The sequence below is a fragment of the Hermetia illucens genome, chromosome 2 (genome assembly GCF_905115235.1).
Source record: "Hermetia illucens chromosome 2, iHerIll2.2.curated.20191125, whole genome shotgun sequence".
In the NCBI taxonomy this organism is placed as follows: domain Eukaryota; kingdom Metazoa; phylum Arthropoda; class Insecta; order Diptera; family Stratiomyidae; genus Hermetia; species Hermetia illucens.
In genome coordinates, this window is record NC_051850.1 from 160,452,955 (window position 1) to 160,472,884 (window position 19,930).

The following is a 19,930-nucleotide window of genomic DNA, read 5'->3' on the forward strand; positions in this document are numbered from 1 at the left end:
GGAGGAACAATCCATAACCACATGTTACGGCGACCGACCTTTTCGTCCACAAGAGGAGAAACCTCACTGGATTTGGATGAGAAGTCGCTGGCCGACGTCCTTCATAGGACCATCGAAAGATTTGCAACCACATGAAAGCTCTTTCGTGATATTGTATACAGTTCTGAAATCATTGTGATCTACGGCAACTACCGTTTCCCTGACCAGCGCACTAGCAAATTCTCCCTTGTCATAGCGTACACTACGCTGAACTTCCCGGGATTTCGCTCAGTAGTGGAATTCGAACACGTCACTTCCGCCATCACTCGCAGCGCTCAGTGGAGCCGTCAACCTCTTCTATTCATTTATCCGCTTCCACGATTCTGCAGTCTGCCAGATCTTATGACGCAACTTTGGGACGTGGTCAACGACCAGTGTAGCACCCGATTACTTAGTCTATATGCCGTTACATCAGCAAGATAGTCGAGCGACAGCTGGGTCGTACAAGCGGTCAATGTCGAGCTTAGGGGTCACAGATCTCCAACCTTGCGAAAAGTGGCGGACGCAATACGCAAGCGAACATAAGCGACCATCAATTGCTGATCCACTTTCTCAGTGTTTCTTTTATTACGCACATCCTGAAGACAATTGCTAAATCTACTAATGATCGCAAAGTGGTCGATCTGATTGCTCGTACGACCATTCCAAACCCAACTGACTTTATGCAAGGTTCTGTGCTCGAAACAATGTGCCACCAATGGCTGGGCGGTGGAAATTGGAGCCACGAACCTCCTACCATTACCGTTGCGGTCGCCAAGACCGTGCTTCCCCATCACACGCCCAAGCTAGATGTTGTCAGATCCCACCTTGGCGGTCAGATCGCCCATCAGGATCACAATGTCACCTTCAGAAAGTCTTCCTTGAACTGCGCTTAATTGCTCGTAGAAAGCATTCTTCTCCACTATGTTGGAAGTCTTCAAAATCTTGCAGTAAGAAGTCTGTCCGAAACCGGCTCCCAGATCAAAGGAGGTAGCCGTCAGAAACGACTCGACACCGGATTCCTGAGTACAAAGGCACATTGCCCCAAAAAGGAGAGGAGCACTCTTCAGAGTCCCACCATCTTACTTCGCTTAGCCCAGGATGTCCAGTTTATATCACTGCAATTCCTCCTCATGTTGAAGAAACCGAACATTCTGAGGACCCTCGCTATCGTTGTCCAGGAGCGTGCACACATTCCAGAAAGCAATAATAATCCATTTCTAAGAGATTAGATATTGTCTGCTATTTGTAGTCTAGCCTAAAATTGATAGACCAGCCGCTACATCTTTGTACTGATGAAGGGGGTAAGTTGCTCCTGAAATATATATCTACACTGATAAATAAAAATTGTAGTTTGGAGGAAGCTATTGGTTTACAAATAATAATCCGTTTCCGATAACGAAAGGTCGTTGCCGTGAGGTCAGTCCTTAGCTGAGGTGCAATTAACGTTTCGATAACAATAAAGTTTCAAAATGTGCCGAATGCTAGCCCGCAAATACAACAAGATAAAAGAAAACTTTGAGTGCCTTTTTAATCCCCAGCCCACAGGGCATCCCATACATCCCATGAAGATAGCCCTTCTTCCCTGAATCTATATAGCTAGATGGAGAAGAATCAATCTTAGGATGACCTCCAAGGATGTCGTTGGGCAAGTTCCCATTACCCCACTGATACACACATAAGCCAGTTTTTGAAGTTTACTTAAGTCCGTTGCTGTTGTGCTAACTTCCGCTCTGTCTACCCAGATTACCGCCATTGACCCTGTTATTGCAATGTATATCCAGTGCAACATTTTCGAGATGCATCCCTATTTTTCCTGGCAATCACTAGAGCCCTTGTGGCTGGCCTACATATGTTTCCAACATGTGTCTGCCAGAATAGTGTGTGGTCTAGAATGATTCCCAAACACTTGACCTCTATTGCTCGTTTCACCTCCATGTCATTCAGGTTTTCAGGTGATCATCTTGCGCTACCTAGTGAATAGTACTATATTGGCCTTGGCTTGTGTGGCTAGTGATTTGCAGTTCGGTTTGGATTCTGTCAAACTGAATATCCCCTCATATTTACCCCTCCATATTAAAACAATGGCTTCATCGTAACCACGGACCTGTATTCCAGTGTTTGTTAGCTCTCCTAGGAGTTCATTAACTACCATAGTGACAATACCCCAACCTTGAGTAATGCTCACAACAAAAGAATTTTTATGTGTTAATATTTCTATTGGCCTACTCTCTAACATTCTGCCCAATCCTTGCGAAGTTGAGCATCTCGAATCTCTGTATCCGATTTGTTGTTGAACGACATTTGTTGAAATATAAAGAATTAGAACGTTAATTCTAATATAGTTGCCTGCGACCTTCTTCACTATTTTAAATACGAACGATGTCAGGTTTAGGGTGTAGTGACTCTTTTTTACCCGATTTCGAAGTAAAGGCCACTCTTGCCGTCGCCTTGCCTTTGGTATATGTATATCCCAAGGCTATGCTACCCCTTACCTCTCTTAGTAGAGGTCTTAAGATGATTTCAAGGCCTCTCTGGGGTTGTGCTGGAAACATTCCATCTAGTCTGGGTGATTTCAGGGGTCTAAAGGTTCCCACTACCCATCTAACTCGCATACCCCTTTCGCTAGTTTTCAATTCAACTTTTTCCTCCTTCTCTAAGAAAAGTTCCGTTAGAATTGCTTTCTCTTTTTCCCTCCTGAAAGCCACGGATAATTATGGACAGGGTCCTAAGGGATAAAGGAGTCCTTGTAGTGCTGTTAAGCATAGGGTTCCTTGATGAGCGACTTCCGGGCTCATATTTTGGAACGATTTTAGTAGCTTCGGCACATTAATGTTGTATACCGTGATCAGAAAAACTTACTCATTTATGAAGTTTGGTAAAGCATCGGGAACAGAGGAGGTATTGACACATGGCACTGAGGAGGCGGGCAATCATCCTTTTGATGCTCACCCTATGTCTTATTTTCCTGCCTTTGGACGAATTTGAAAGGGTCTTCCAATCGGTCTTCTTCGACAAGTTGCAGATATTCTTCCCCGTTTCCTCACGAGGTGAACGGGGTGACAAAGTTTTGCCTGAAAAAGTTTAAATTGGGTTTAACACACGTTTGCCAGTTCCTAAAAGAAACATTAATCAGGTTTGAAACTTTCTTGACGAAGTGACGTTTGTCAGTGAGAAATCGGTATAGGTAGGCACAGCTATGGGTTGGCGGCAAGTTACTCCCTCTTCTGAATGAGCCTACTTTCCGTATGCCTAAGAAGGGGTAGGAAGCGAAAACGAATGCTCAATTAGACTGCCTATTTTTTGACTGTTTAACATGAGTTTCTCAATACTTGTGCAGATTCCCTTTTCCAGTAAGAAGAGAAGGCTACCACCAACTTTTGAAATATGCAATAGTTTTGTTAATTTATTTATTAGAAAGTTTAAAAGATATTATTTCAATACTTTTTAGAATAAGCTTCTGGTGATTGCTGGATATAATACCTCCTGGTTTGATTTTGAAAGCAGATATTCAAAAATTCTAATAATTTTCATGATCAATGCTCAGCAACCATTAACGTTCACGGTCGGCGGATTTTTCAATCTTTCCTTGAACGGTTTTACTGGGGTAAGATTTACATAAAATATCTGAATCTTGGCCAGTTAAAAGTCTATTTACAATCATTCCAGATATTAAGCCGATCGTATTCTTCAATAGCGGTGCTGCGTCAAATGTATGCCAAATAATCCATGGCGTTACAACTGCAAGTTATACAGTACAGTAGAAATATTCTAGAAGCAAATTAATCATTCACTTGCTTATTGACAGGGCATTTGGGATGAACTACTTGAATATCTTTTAAGCACAAGATTATTTGAAAACTGGATTAGTCTAACCGCGTATAATAACTCAGATTCAAAAAGCATCACAAAGTTCATATTATTGATATAAATTTCGGAGAACTTTCAATAGTTTTCATCACAAAATATAATTTATCATAATTGTAGCCATTGTCTAGATATATGTATAGAATTTAAATTGGCACAACACACGCTCTGTGATCACTTTAACATAAATAAAAGTATTGGAAAAAAAAATTGTTTTGCACTCATAAAAGATAGAAACACCTATTGTGAAATTTTTCCAAAAGTACCAACCGAGCCCGCAAAGCCTACTTCACACGATTCCTCCTTCCAACCAGCTCCATGACAGATTGCACTGGATATCGCTCCGTCACTGCATTCCCCACCCAGCTGAAACCTAATGGTTTCGGCAAGAGAATCCATGGCGTGGCTACTCGGCTGCAGTCAATTAGTTGACCTCAAAACGAACGTGCCACTTTCGATTCTTTCTAGTGCTGTATGCTTCTTGGAAGAAAGGCTTTAGCCTGTCCAAGGACTTCGGCTTGCCAGCGACGTTAAAACTAAACGATTTCTCCCCACGCTCGAAGACCACATAGAGGCCCTCGTATGGTGGCTGGAGCGACTTCTGGAGTGCATCACGAGAATGTGGGCACAAACTTTAACTTCCCCAAGTGCATGGACCGCCGGTTGCATATGACGACATTGCGGAGGTGGCTTTAATCTGGAACGGCCTCTCGTAGAACCCGCAACACTCTGATCCTTCCAAAGCTGTTTTTCCTGTCGAGAACCAGGTCCCTACGGAATCGAAGGTTCCTCCGTACCCCAGCTCAGCAGGACAGTCAGCAAACTCTTTACGGACCGCTGCACGGAACCCAAGCAAAACGAAAGGCAAGACCTACGGCCAAAACGACTCTTCGCGGGCCTGCATCGTTCGATGCCAACTTTATAACATCCCATTGGGCTCCCGTTTTATTTATTTATTTATTTTACGGCATACTTTTGGCGGAATGGCTCGTATGGTGACGGAATCGTATGTAGAGTACGAAGAGGAAAAGATGAATTCGGCACGAAAAAGGCCCTTAACAGATATATAGGGTTTATGGGTCCAGGAGATAGTATTAAAAGAATGATAGTTTGGTTAAACTAAAAGTATTTTATTGATTTAACGCGCTTAAAGTATTACGTACGTACAGGATGATGGTGTGAATAGCTACTGATGTTTTAATTACAATGCATTCTATTTATATCCTAAATCTAATTACCCCCACGCGCTCGCATCTACTGCTAGGTACATGCTGTACTTGCGTGACCTACTTACTCAGGGTTTTCCTCCCGGGGGCTGCCCCGCAATGACCAGATGTGATTGTCTGGGGGTTTCCCCATACTTAATGAGCGTCGCTCTAATTATACTCTACGTACCACACGGCCATTCCTGACATATCGCCAGTCCCTGGCGATGTAATACAATAAACATTCATATCATACGACAGACACATATTACAACGATTACATACGTATACACATAATTCTGTGAATCCATCAAGATTAATAAGATGTTAATTAGAGATTAAAATACATGATATGCAAAACATGAATACATCTTATAAATAAAATACAGTAATCAAAACAAGAATTATAGTATCAAAGGAAGTTACATATCATAAATATAGTAGTAGAACTAAGTGCAAAAATAGAAGTTACAGTAAATAATTGAGAGTTACATATTATAAACATGTCGTATAATAGGGATATTATAAAGACATTTTAATTATTTCACGCGATTTCTTGATCTACTGAGATACTGTGTTCGCCTTCATCTTCTTCGTCGTCATCGGGTTTGAGGTCATCAGCAAACCCACGCCACGGCTTCATGTAGTCTGCTCCGGTTGTTGTTAATATTGGTCCTTCGACTTCACCGATCCTTTCAACTTCATACCTATCGCTGTCCTTTACTCTTACCAGTTTGTATGGTCCTAAGAACTTGATGGCTAATTTTTTGGACCTGGTCCTCGTTGGGTTCTTCTGATGGCTGCGATGTCTCCGACTGAATACTTGGTAGGTGGTCGGCGGTTTTTGTTGAAGTTTTTGCTATTTTCAGCCTGTGTTTTCTTAATTTGCTCTATTGCCCTTTTTCTGAGTTCTGATCTTGTATCTATGAACCTTTCTTGTTTGGCCTCTTCTATATACTTTATGATCTCCATATCTTCAGGCATTCTTAATTTGGCCCCAAACATAAGCTCAAATGGGGTGGCGTTTATTGAACGATGATGTGTCCCATTTATGGCGTGTTGAACTCTCCTTATGAACTTGTACCATTTGTTAGGTTGGCCGAGAGAAACTTTGGAGAATACGGCGTTTGCTACCTGAATAACGCGTTCAACTTGGCTATTTCCTCGAGACATTCCGGTTGTAATAAGATGTAGATCAATCTTGTTTTCTTTGCAAAACTCGTCGAAATCCTTGGAATCGAAACCTTTTGCTCTGTCGGCGATGATGCGTGTCGGAGTGCAGAAATGTTGTTGCAATATGGAAAGTTTTCCAAGGGCTTCTTTGGTTCCTTTGGTTTTTGTGGCAAAAATCCATGTATATTTTGTGAACGCATCCACAATCACAAATAGGTATTTGTAGTTCTTGTTCGTGGATGGTAGTGGACCTACATGATCTATGTGCCAAGTGTGAAAGGGAGCCTCTTGCTTAGGGATTGGTTTGAGTAGCTCCTCTTGTTTGCCTTTCTTTCTTGAAGCTAAAATGCAGGTGACACAGTTGTTAATATAATGATCTACATGCTTTTTCATATTTTCAAATGCAAATTCTTCTTGCAATTTTTCCATTGTCTTTTTTGTGCCAAAATGACCGATGTCGTGAGCTTGCCGAATGATGTCATATCGCATTCCTTTTGGCACAACTAACAGCAATTTTTCGCTTTTCTTTTCGTAGAGCAGGTCGTTGTCCAGGGTATAATTTTTGTATGGCCCTACGTTAAGAAGTTTGCGAATTAATTGCAATTTTTCGTCGTGTTGCTGTGCTCGTTTGATCCTATCCAACAGGGGATCATGTATGAGAAGTATTGAATCCTGTCTGCTCAGAGCGTCGACGTGTTGCATCCTTTGAGCTGATCGATGTTCTATCTTAAAATCAAATAGCTCAAGGAACATGATCCACCTTGCGTTTTCAGCTCCTTGTTGTTCAGTGTCATTTGTAGAGCGGAACAGTCCGTTACTATCTTGAATTTAATACCTTGCAGGTTTATGCGGAACTTTTCCAATGCTCTCACTATTGCTAAGGTTTCTAGCTCGTAACTATGGTAATTGCGTTTCGTCGGGGTAGTTTTTCTACTCATGTAGTAGACTGGATGGAAAGCATTGTCCTCAGGACACTTCTGGAGGAGAATCGCACCATAGCCATCCTTTGAAGCGTCGGTATGCAGCTCCGTTTCACGATTTGGCCTGTACAGTTGGAGGAGGGGTTCGCTCGTCAGAACGTGCTTCAATAGCGAGAAGGCTTTCTCCTGTTCTGGTCCCCATTTGAAGGTGGCATCCTTGCGTAACAAATTGCTAAGAGGCTTTGCGATGGTTGCATACCCCTTAACAAATTTTCTAAAATATCCCGTAAGCCCGAGCAGGCGTTGTAACTGTTTGGTTGTTCTTGGCTGAGGATAGTTTAGCAAGGCTTCCATTTTAGCTGGTCCTGGCGTCATCGTTCCTTTCTCTACTATGTATCCGAGAAACTCTACTTTCCGCTGTAGAAGCTGAGATTTTTTCCAATTGAATTGAATTCCATTCTTTTGCGCTACCTCTAACACACGTGCCAATCTTTCCACTGCTTGATCCTCGTCTTCAGCTTTCACAAAGGCGTCATCCACGTAGATTTACATTATGCCTTCATTGATGAGTTCTTGAAAAACATTCAGTATGAATCTTTGGAATGCAGCTGGTGAATTGCAGAAGCCGAAAGGAGCTCTTTTCGGGATGTATTGTCCCCATGGAGTGACGAAGGACAAGTACTTCTGACTCTCCTCAGATACTTCTACATGAAAAAAGCCATCTTGGAGGTCCAGCGTGGAGTGCACCACGGAGTTCGCAACTGAGTCTACGGCATCTTCTATAAGTCGCATTGGTTGTTGTTCACGTTCGACGACTTTGTTGAGAGGCTTATAATCGATGCATATCCTGGCGCGTCCGTCTTTTCGACAAGCAACGACAATAGCACTCGCATATTCGGAAATTCCAGGAACTACTACGCCTTTTTTCGTCCATTCCTCAAGTTGTTTTTTGACATCGACTTCATCGGCTGGAGATAGGCGCCTCGGTCGACATGCAATAGGCTGGGTGTTCTTTAGCCTAATCGACATTTTAACCGAGGTTTGAGGAGGCATATTTGCGGAATAATTTTCTAATAACTGCCTAATTTGCTCCCTCCTTGCCTCTGGTACCTTGATAATTGCTTGACGGACCCCATCTTTAGCTTCGCTTATCTCTTCCTCAATAAGTTGTACGAAGTCGTTGCCGATGATTGGTTCTATTTGTGGTCCTTCCTTACTGAGAAAAACCCTGGCAACGTCGAGTATAGGATCACCTAAGAGAATTCTTGATGGTAAATTTTCTTCTGGCACTACGGTATATTTTAGTATGTACTCCGTGCCATTGATCACCGTTGGTATCCTTACATTTCCCAATGTCCAGATAAGGCCACCAGCTCCGCTGAGTGTTCCTTGTTCGCCGTTCAATGGGAAACGATCTTCGATGCGTTTGTAAAAATCCTCTTTCATTACATTGCGATCTGCGCCACTGTCGACTTGGCAATTCTCGATAACTCCTCCAATGTATGCTGTAATCCGATTGCGATTACCACTTTTGTATTGAATGTGGTTGATTTTAGGTGCAGAATTGTTTTGTGTTTTTCCTTTGTACTGGACGAAGTTTCGAGAATTGGCCTTTAGGCCTTCCTTGAAATTAGAAGGTCGTTCCTGGACTCCTGATTGTCCTAGACCTGGTCGGGTTGCTTCTAAAGTTGCCTCGGTACAGCCTTTTCGGAGGTGCCCGTACTTGTTGCAGTTATAACAGCGCTTTGTACCTTGTCTATGGTGGTGCCGACGTTGATTATGCTCCTCCGACTCCCGAGCTTTCATTTTTTCATGAGACTCAAGTAGTTCCATGAATCGCAGGCGAGATGAAGCACCAATAAGTGTTAATTTAATAGATTGGTCATTCGTTACACCATTGACGATGTATTGCCTTATCTCGTCTTCGTCCAAGTTAGCCTGAGATGCTAGTAGTTCCATCTCTTGAACGTAAGCCAAAATAGTCTCATCTCTTCTTCTCTTCCGCTTGCTTAGAGCTTCATGTATGTCTGAAGATTTGACACGTTTTCCAAAGGATTCTATCATACGTGTTTTCAACTCTTCCCATGATATTATGCCTTTTTGACCATCGAGCCATTTCCGAGCGGTACCTATTAGTGCTCTTTTTGCCGCTATGAACTTCTCTACGGGAGACCAAGCATGAATTGTAGCATCTTCGTCGACTCTAACGATCCACGCCCGAACTGGCTGGGTTGGAGAATCAGCACTGTATTTCTGCAGTTGTTCCATAGAGACTGACAGTGGTACGCGCCTAAGGACTTGCTGCAAATCGGATAATATTGTTCCTGCGTCAGATATGCTGCCTGTTGGTGTTCGATTAAGCTGCGAATACATCGCCTGGTTGTCTGCGACCGGTGAAAATCCAGAACCGTTGGAATCATGGCGATTTTCCTGATTGTTGTTCGCCGTGAGGACGCCAATAGAATTTCTATGAGTAGCTTCAGCTGTGACCATAGAATTCGATTGATCCTGTGTTGGAGTTGAGGCTCCGCCCGTCCCTTGCTCTGTTCCGGCCGTTGCTGCTGCTGTTGTTGCTGCCGCCGCCTGCTCTGTCACAGCCGACGCTGCTGCTGCGGCTGCTGCCGCCGCTGCTCGTTCTGCTGCTGCCGTCGCTGCTGCCGCTGTAGCCTGCTCTGCCGCGAGTTTATCCAACAGCAGACGCCGCTCGTTTATCCATGATTCGCGTTCATGCTGCACTCGAGCCAAAAATTCTCGATTGCTTTGAGCCTCGTTGCTGCGTTCTGCCTGCATCGCTTGAAATTGCTGTCTAAGTTCGGCTAAGGCGGATGAGAGCTCGTTAGCTTGTCGCTCGGCTTCTTCACGACGCTGTTGCTCCTGCTGAAGAAGCTGTTGATGTGTCATTGTTGTTGTCTTGGTGCTTCTTGGAGGCTGGAAGCGCGACGGGGCGATTACCGATTTCTTTTGATTTTCAATCGTGATTTTTAATTTTTTCGCACTCACAGAAACCACTTTTAGCACGATAAACACATCTATTTTCACGTATATTGGCTATTAAACAAACACTATTATTTAACTTTTATACAACTCGCGAGTATTCACTTGCTGCTCCACGAAGGAGGTCTCCACGTCAAGGAGATTTATTGCTCCACTAAGGAGATATGACGGCTCCACTTAGGAGAAATGCTCCACCAAGGAGAGATTACGGTATTCGCGAAGATTTGTGCACCAATCAACGCGAATATTAATCAAACTTCTAATTTACTACCTTAGGACGAGCCCCCATATAGGGTTTATGGGTCCAGGAGATAGTATTAAAAGAATGATAGTTTGGTTAAACTAAAAGTATTTTATTGATTTAACGCGCTTAAAGTATTACGTACGTACAGGATGATGGTGTGAATAGCTATTGATGTTTTAATTACAATGCATTCTATTTATATCCTAAATCTAATTACCCCCACGCGCTCGCATCTACTGCTAGGTACATGCTGTACTTGCGTGACCTACTTACTCAGGGTTTTCCCCCCGGGGGCTGCCCCGCAATGACCAGATGTGATTGTCTGGGGGTTTCCCCATACTTAATGAGCGTCGCTCTAATTATACTCTACGTACCACAGATATTACGGCACCTCCGCGAGATTGCTCGGAGCTCGGTCTCTAAAATCATGTTATCCAGCCATCATCATCATTAACAGAGCAACAACCGGGAGCCGGTCTAGGCCTGCCTTAATGAGAAACTCCAGATATCCCGGTTTTGCGCCGACGTCCACCAATTCGATATCCCTAAAAACTGTCTGGCGTCCTGCCTACGCTATCACTTCATCTCAGCCAGGGTCCGGCTTATCTTCTTTTTTTTTACCATAGATACCTTACCTTTACAGACTTTTCAGGTGGGATCATCCTCATCCATACGGATTATGTGACCCGCCCACCGTAACCTATTGAGCTGGATCTTATCCACAATCTGACGGTCATGGTATCGCTCATAGATTTCGTCATTATGTAGGCTGCGGAATCTCCATCCTCATGTAGGGGGTCAAAAATCCTTCGGAGGATTCTTCTCTCGAACGCGGCCAAGAGTTTGCGACTTTTCTTGCTAAGAACCCAAGTCTCCGGTTCAGTAGGCGTTTCTCAGGTTTTATGCTCCATCGTGGGTACCAATCCACGTGTCGCCTGGGACCTGTACTACCCTTTGACCTCCTATTCAACCAGGTTTCGGAAATACAGACGACGTGATGTTTGAATGCTAAGGCATAAAGTTTGAAACTCGACAGTTGGTCCGTAGTTCCCTTATATTTTCATAAAAACGTTTAAAATTGTGAGAACCACTTAAGTCCTCTGATAAGGATGATATCAGTTATATGTTAACGTTTGAATCAAAGGAGCTTTCCAAGCTCTGAGAGGAGAGTAGATTCAAACTGCATTCTCTGATCTGTGATGATGATGGCAGGAACACCAAAACGCGGTATCCACTCTCGACAGAAGGTCTCAAAACATGACTGTGTTGTTTTGTCCTAACGGGGTATTACCTCCGATCACCGCACAAATCGATCAATGATCGTGATGCTTGTTGTCGTACGGGTCTCGCAAAGGGCCTATAATGTTGAGGTATATAATGTGAAAACGCCTTGTCGAACTAGGAAATGCATCTAATTCTTTCCTGACATGTCTAGTCACTTCACACTTTTGGCATGCGATGTACTCTTTGGCCCAAGGGTTCACGTCCTTGTTCATGGTCGGCCAAGAATACTTACTGGAGGCTAGGCGATTCGTTGTCCAAATGCCAAGATCATGCATCGAGAGAAATACTTCCTTACGAAAAACGCCCGGAATATATATCATGGCTCCCTTGTCAGAAATTCCGCAATAAATAGCAGAATGTAAACCGAAGATGGGCTCTCAAGAACTGCGTCATCTTTCTGGGTCACAACGATTGCAAAAAAAACCAACTGCGGCTAGTATGTTGATCTCGGAGATCTGGGACAAAGCGACTAAGTTGTCTTTATCGGACACATGTTGAACGTCCGATGGGAAGTGGCTAATGTAGGCTAGGTGGCGAGGTTGGCGAGAGGACGCTTTTTCGAGCTTCTGCAAAAGTCAAAGTCTTACGGTCCGTGAACAAGGTGAATATCGGAAGTACTTAATACTCAAATATGCGGTTAATAATTTATGATTTCAGGTACTGTAACTCTGTTGCTTGAGATTCAATGACCCAACGGTTGCCATCTTGGATTCACCCTTGGGTGAAGAACAGCTGTTGCTTGATAGTTTCAGGCGCTTGGACGTTTTCTGGAGACCACAACCATTCGGGAATACTTGGTCCTTGAACTACACACGCCTTCCGTTAAGTAATTCCTGGTAGTGAGCGGCTTTGGGCAGCAAACGATGGTAGAAGTTTATCATGCCTAAGAACCTTCTAAGATCTTTAACCGTCTTTGGCAGCGGGAAGCTCTCGATCGCTTGTACCTTGTCTGGCTCAGGTTGTATGCCGTCAGGGGGATGGAATAACCTGGAAATTTCACTTGCCGCCGGACAAATTTGCATTTGGCAACGTTGAGAATTAGGCCATTTTCAAGGAGGCGTATTTTTTAATACACCCCAGATGTACCAAACGTTCAGACTCGGAGGAAAAGTGCCATCCAAGTAGGCGAAACGGAAGCTCAAGTTTCGCAGAAAAAAAGTGGATGAATCTCTGGAAACTTCACGTCACATTGAACAGGACAAAATTCATCCGTGTAAACTTGAAAATTCGGCAAGGTGTGCAAATTGCTGTCATTGGAATATCTTCGGGAGGCCTTGGCGAGATCCAAGGTTAAAAAGGACGACAGTTTGCCAAATAATGCACAAAGTCTTTGAATGGGAATGCTTAAGTAGTTGTTTAAACGCTTTCCGCGAAACAGCGAGCTTTTGGGATGGTAGAGGACGCACGTTTGAGAAGACTGGTGTGCTGAACATCATGGTACGTTGGCTGAGAGAGACTACATTCGCTAGTAATGTTGCGATATTTATGGAGACGTACGCAGATGGGTGGATCGACAACATCATCATCATCATCATCATCATCAACGGCGCAACAACCGGTATCCGGTCTAGGCCTGCCTTAATAAGGAACTCCAGACATCCCGGTTTTGCGCCGAGGTCCACCAATTCGATATCCCTAAAAGCTGTCTGGCGTCCTGGCCCACGCCATCGCTCCATCTTAGGCAGGGTCTGCCTCGTCTTCTTTTCCTACCATAGATATTGCCCTTATAGACTTTCCGGGTGGGATCATCTTCATCCATACGGATTAAGTGACCCGCCCACCGTAACCTATTGAGCCGGATTTTATCCACAACCGGACGGTCATGGTATCGCTCATAGATTTCGTCATTGTGTAGGCTATAGGCTGTAGGCTGTGGATCGACAACGTCTTCAAAAATGATAGGAAGACCGAACTTAGCTTTTCGGAGTCCTGATGAAAGTGCAAAGGTTGGTACATTTCGTAGCTTGATCCGCAAACCTACGGTACTACTAGCGCATGCCTGAGTTCGATGCGGACCGCGACGCACGGCTGGCTGCCCTTACGCTTATATTAAGTGGGGGACAGCCCACCGCTCTCACGAACGCAAAGCATTCATCACCGCCGTAAGTGTGGCGACATTGGCTATTTTCCTCCTCAATTCCGCCACGTTAGTGGCCTAACCCGACTCCTTCACGATCACTTGGCACGCGTGCACATCGTGGACTTTATCCACAGTTGCGGCCAACACATCGAAAGAACCGCAATTCGCACACGCTAGTATGGACTCCGTGCCCCCGCAGTCGCTAAAGCATAAGGACTTCAATGGCTCAGACCAAACCCTACTCAAGGAGGAGGAGCCGCTCAGCGCGTCGAAACATGACCAAATTTAGTAGTGCCTGTTGTGAAGTCCGCCGCGCGCGAACTGCGCCTCCAACTGGAGAAACTAAACCTCTGAGTTCAGACTCCAAAACGGTGGCACCTTAATCGAAGCGATGGCTAGGGCGGCAGAAGGTCAAAGACGGATATCAAAGGTGTCAATTCAAATTTTCTTCAGAACAGATGTTGCATTAGATCGTTGTAGTTGTTGAAGTATTTCATACCTGGAAGAAGTTCTTCGGAGGCTACAGCAACGAGCACTGCAATGGCACCAATTGAAGACAAAACAGCAGCAGTTACATTTCCATTACCAGCCTGTCTAACCACATTCAGACAATAGTCCGATAAAATCTAATTTTCCGATAAAATCTAACTGTCGCAACTGCCTCGGATTCGCTTTTTCGACTTGCTGACTGAAATTAAGCGTTATTGTTTTATGGTTTGTTTTAATCACTAGATATCAATTATGTGACAGAAAAAATTGAGTGTAACTCACAGGAACCCTTTGGAAAAGGCGCACTGATGTTTTTGCTTCACAAGACACTCGTTGGTGTTGTGCCAAAAGCTGCGACATAGAATACAAACGAGGTAAAAATGGCTGTAAACTTCTCTATTTTGGTAGCCCACGCTCTCAAATATGGTGTCAGCATTGCCGTCTCAGAGGGTTACCCTGATGCCATTAAAAAAGTCGAATGATTTGATGATGGCTGGTGAAACTCACTATTATATCAGCACGATTCATTTCTACCCGTAGTCAGGTAGTCTGGAGAGTTCCAGACTTTCTAGGATGTTAAATGACCGTGTAAATTGTAATCACTGAAGCAGAGAACAATTAATTGCTGAAATATCGATATCTGCAATAAATACAATAGAGTTGCCCCTAATCAAAAAACAATCTTTTCATTTCCTTGAAACACAGGCCAACCAAAAAGTTAAACGTTACAAACCACACATTAAGGCTAAGCCTCTTAATCCAGTAAGTATTCATAGATTTTAATCAACTCCCAAAATGAATTGGTTATAAGCTCCATTTTGTGTCCGGATAGCTGAGTGGTTAGAGCGCAAGGCTGTCGTACGGAAGGTCGCGGTTCAAATCTCACTGGTGGCAGTGGAATTTGTATCGTGATTTGACGTCGGATACCAGTCGACTCAGCTGTGAATGAGTACCTGAGTCAAATCAGGGTAATAATCTCGGGCGAGCGCAATGCTGACCACATTGTCTCCTAGTGTACCGTTACGGTCTTGAATGAAGTGCTCTAATACACTTCAAGGCCCTGATCCAACATGGATTGTTGCGCCAACGATTATTATTTCCGAGTTATCACAATCTCGGCAGATGCCGGATTTTACCTAATACTAGCACTAAGTGCCAAGCATTTAGGCTCGGACGATCCTACCTACTTAAAAACTAAAGGGGCACTGGTGGTGGTGGCCGGTGGTAGGTCAATGGGAGAATCCGTCGAGTACCCCCCGCAACATCGAGCACGTATGCAGAATGGTGTACTTCTGCATGGTTTGAACCAGACTGTGCGAAAGGCCCAGGACACCAAGGGAAGCCGTTAGGGATTTAGGTACAATACCTGTAGCTGACAATATTATGGGAACTATGATACAACCACCCGCTCGAGACGCCAAATTTCTTTGATTTCCCGAGCCAATGGCTCATAGTTCACCTTCTTCTCCACGTATTTCCGTTCAATGTTGCTATTATGGGGGATAGCAACATCAATAATATACGCGGAGCGACCCGTCTTGTCAACTAACAGTACGTCAGGCTTGTTGTGTGCTGTATGGCGATCAGTCAGAGCTTGCCGGTCCCAATACATGCTGTAAGTAGAACTATCAAGTACTGCTTGCGGCTCATATCGGTAAACCGGGCATGTCCCCGTGATCAGCCCATGCTTATATGCAAGGTTTTGATGGATAACCTTACATACAGCATTATGCCTGGCGATGTATTGCACCGGTGCCATAACAGTACAGCCAGAAATGAGATGGTCCAACGTCTCTAACGCCGAACCACACATTCTGCACTGGTCGTTCTCCACCCGTTCTTTCATGATGAGCTTTTTATAAGCTCGGGTGGCGACCACGCCATCCTGAATGGCACACATAAACCCCTCCGTCTCAGCAAAGAGCTCCCCAGCACACAGCCATCTGTTCGACAGATGCAAATCGACAAATGGCTGCCAAAGACAATTCACGTGTTTACCGTGCATTGCCTTCGACTTCCATTCATCGATCCGCTCTTGGTCCGACTTCACCCCACTCAGAGGATTGAAGGATCGATCCTTCAAGTTAAGTGGAGTCAGTCCACAGTCTGCCTTACAGACAGCCGCATGCAAGGGACTCGCCTGCTCCTTGCTGTAAAAATAAGCGCGCAGCGAGTCGACTTGGCGATGATGTTGTGCTGCCACGTCAACCACGCCTCTACCTCCGATGTCACGAGGCAGGTTCATCCGCTCCACGGCAGACTTTGGGTGATGCATTCGGAATTTGGACATAGTTGTCCGCATCCGCCGCTGGACGTTTTCCAGGTCGGTCTTCGTCCACGGCAATATTCCGAATGCATAAGCCAGTGAAGAGATAGGGAATACATTCAACGCGCTTATTTTATTCTTCCCCGAGAGATGCAATTTCAGCACCAGCTTTACACGTCGCAGGAATTCGGACAGCAGAGCTTCCTTCAGATCACCAACTCGAGCATGGGTTCCTTGCAGAATTCCTAGGTACTTGTAGAAGTCTGTCTCGGTCATAGCTTCGATGTGGAGGTCACTAACGCTATGTCCGGCATGCGGCTCGTGATGACCTTTGCGAATGGCTTGGATTCGACATTTGTCTAATCCAAACTCCATCCGAATATCACGGCTGAACATGTCAATTATTCGCAACAGACTTCTAAGATGGTTGTCAGTACCAGCATACAGCTTGATGTCATCTAGGTACATCAAGTGTGTCAGTTCGCACTTAGCACGTAGGCCATATTTTATTGCAAAACCATGTCCTCTAGCATCATTCAGTAGCCATGAAAGGGGGTTCAGTGCCATACAAAACCAAAGAGGACTCAATGAATCCCCCTGGAAGATGCCCCTCCGAATACGGATGGGCTCTGAGGTATTAGCACCCTCAGATGTACGGACTGACAAGGTGGTATGCCACCCTTCCATGACTGTCGCCAAAAACTTTATTCGGATCAATGCGATACAGATGTAGGATGTCGATTAGCCAGGTATGCGGAACGCTATCAAAAGCCTTGGCATAATCGATATAGCAACTGAAGAGGTTTCTTTGGCCTCTAGTTGCTTGTCCTACAACTACCGAGTCGATAATGAGTTGCTCTTTGCAACCCCTTGACCCAACTCGGCAGCCCTTCTGCTCCTCGGACAGAATGTTGTTAGTCTCGAGGTGCGCATTGATTCTTCCACTAATAATGGACGTGATGAATTTGTAGAGGGTTGGTAAGCAAGTGATCGGTCTTGTGTCTGCGGGGTCCTGCACCGTGTCCTTCTTAGGGATAAGGTAGGTAATTCCCGCAGTGAGGAAAGGTGGAAATTCCTCCGGCCGACTCATGACCTCATTTATACTGCGTGCCAACCGACTGTGTACGCTGGTAAATTTCTTATACAAGAAATTCTGCACCCAATCCAGACCTGGGCCCCTCCAGTTCTTCGAGATGTTTATGGCTCGTCGAACTTCCTCTTCGGTAACATCCGCGAAATCCATGCCAGGTGTATTGGCATGACGGGTGCCTTCGGCGGTGATCCACTCAGCATGCTCAGCATGCTGGGCGGGTAACCCCAAAGTCCACCCCAGTATTCTTTCGCTTCCGTTACCGAAAACTGCACTGTCTGGACGCTCTGTTGGGATTCGTTGAGAGATCTGAAAAAGCTCCGCTGGTTCCTCGCGTATGTTGCATTCTGGACACGTCTGGAATAACTTTCGCCATACCGTCGTAACCGACTGCATATGACAGAAAGTTTCTGTTTTAGTGTGTCCAGAATTTCAACTACGGGTGTCTCACAGGGGATGGCATAGTTCCGGTAAACCCTCTCCACTTTATTTCTCACCCGTCGGCTGGCATTGCCAGTGCTGATCTGAATCAGTCTAGCAATGTCTTGCCTTAGTGAGTCCCGCCGACGTTCCAGACGAATTTTCCATGGTGGATCTCTTTTGTCACTCAAACCAATAACGCGAAAGCGAATCTTCTGACCGTGCAATCTGATAGCCGCAACTGCACCACAATACACAAGTGATTGTAGTTGCAGCAGCGACATATCAGCACACAGTCGAGACGCAATCTCATCATTGATTTGAGATAGAATTCCCGGAGTTGCTGGAGATGCATAGAGCCTGGGAATACCTGGTCTATGCAAAGGATCCATATCCGAGAATTCTATACACGCTCTTTGGAATTCGTCCCGAACTTCAGCGGAAACCTCAGCTGGACGGTGGAGAAGAGTGCTTCGGCGAGTACTGAACCTGTTGCCTGCAGTGCGGCGTGGTGTTGTTGATGCCGCCGCCTCTGCCCCCATCGACTCTCGGTCACCAGTTTCCCCGATGACTTCAAGTCGAACACGCTCCCTGATGGTGGCTGGGATTGTGTCGCTGCGAGTAATAAAGCGGTACTGGTCTACGATTCGCTGCACAGTCACGTGCGCGAATTGCGGGAAACGCTCGACGAATCTCTGGTGCAACAAGAGGCGGTAAGATGTTATACCCGCCCCCGCCGTTATTTCGTAGTAGGAGCGGATGATGAAGAGGTTCATTTCTTCAGTCCATTTCATCCGCTTCCTACGCGAACCTGCTGAAGTGGTCGCCACATTATTATAAGCTCCATTTTACGATTTGAATTTCCACATGAAAAGCATTTAATTAATTGCGACTTTTATATAACTTTTGTATAAAGTTTGATTTATTTGACTATGCTAAGTGCAACAATAATGTAACCGCTATAACAGCAATAACGTTAAGCTCTTTTATTATAACAGAATTACAATAAGTGAGTGGTAAAATTGAACCCGTTCAATGGTGGAAATAAAACTACAATAAAAAGTGTTTGCTATTAAAAAAAGTCATTCCTTCCAATATTAAAAGTTGATTGAATTGTGAAACGTTACTCGGAGTAAACTTGTCTCAACAATGCAATGAAGGAGTACGATTTTCCGAGAATCTGAAATGAAGCAGAATCCTTTATTCCTGTAGCTAATGCTAATAAAATCAGAACTACCCCCGTGAATGTATTTAAGGATAAATCAAAGAAGCCTCCTACGCTGAAAGTTACTGGCTTTTGCGCCCTCAGCAAGAAGAATATCAAATCGTTTGTATACTTTGTGCCAAAAGTATACCAAGAAGAGTCGTATCCTGTTATGGCCAGCAACTGATTCTGAAAAGAGTAGGATCAACCTTTTGAGTTGTAGATGGCTTTTATACTTTTTGGGAATAGTAACTTACCTGATCCATAACCTGATTGGCGAAGAAGCAATAAATAAACAACTCCGAGAAGATGCACCCTAAGTACATGTATAAAATGATCATCCCATCGGAGAGTCTGGCCGTTGTGGCTTGAAATCCAGTTAACGCAAAGATCAACAATGAAGTGAAGAACTGAATCAATAATTGGTAGCTGAAGATGCGCTCGATGCGGTTCCTTAAACTTGAAAATTCAAAATAGAAATTGTAATAAACTTATGGGAAATAGAAGGACCAAACGATCATCCTAGTTGGCCGAGAACGGCCTAGAGAGAAGAGCTATCCCAGAAACCTAAAAAGTTGGCGAAATTGACCGTGAAGGTCCGCCCGCAAAGCCTGAAGCTCCATCAAAATGCTGGGTCGCCACGTTCTTGCACGCCTCTATGCTAGCCAGGCTCGGG

At 44.6% G+C, this 19,930-nt stretch overlaps 3 protein-coding genes across 3 annotated transcripts in view; 1 reads left to right on the forward strand and 2 right to left on the reverse strand.

Annotated features, from left to right (window-relative positions):
* Positions 1-4,074, forward strand: part of LOC119648001 (putative odorant receptor 92a) — a 76,310-nt gene extending 72,236 nt beyond the window's left edge. The window contains exons 4-5 of the mRNA XM_038049386.1: positions 3,470-3,625; positions 3,688-4,074. Of these exons, the coding sequence (XP_037905314.1) occupies positions 3,470-3,625; positions 3,688-3,744 (213 nt within the window). The 3' untranslated portion in view covers positions 3,745-4,074. The remainder of the gene's footprint in view (positions 1-3,469; positions 3,626-3,687) is intronic.
* A 3,655-nt stretch (positions 4,075-7,729) lies between these two features.
* LOC119648604 lies at positions 7,730-10,084 on the reverse strand. Its single transcript, XM_038050373.1, has one exon. It carries the CDS (start codon positions 10,082-10,084, stop codon positions 7,730-7,732), a length of 2,355 nt encoding a protein of 784 aa, XP_037906301.1.
* Positions 10,085-19,084: 9,000 nt separating this feature from the next.
* Positions 19,085-19,706, reverse strand: LOC119648002 (odorant receptor 49b-like). The gene is made up of 3 exons (XM_038049387.1): positions 19,512-19,706; positions 19,288-19,443; positions 19,085-19,230 (listed from the first exon to the last, which is right to left on the reverse strand). The coding sequence occupies exons 1-3, from the start codon at positions 19,593-19,595 to the stop codon at positions 19,174-19,176; spliced, it is 297 nt and encodes a 98-aa protein (XP_037905315.1). The 5' UTR covers positions 19,596-19,706; the 3' UTR covers positions 19,085-19,173.
* Positions 19,707-19,930: the final 224 nt, after the last annotated feature.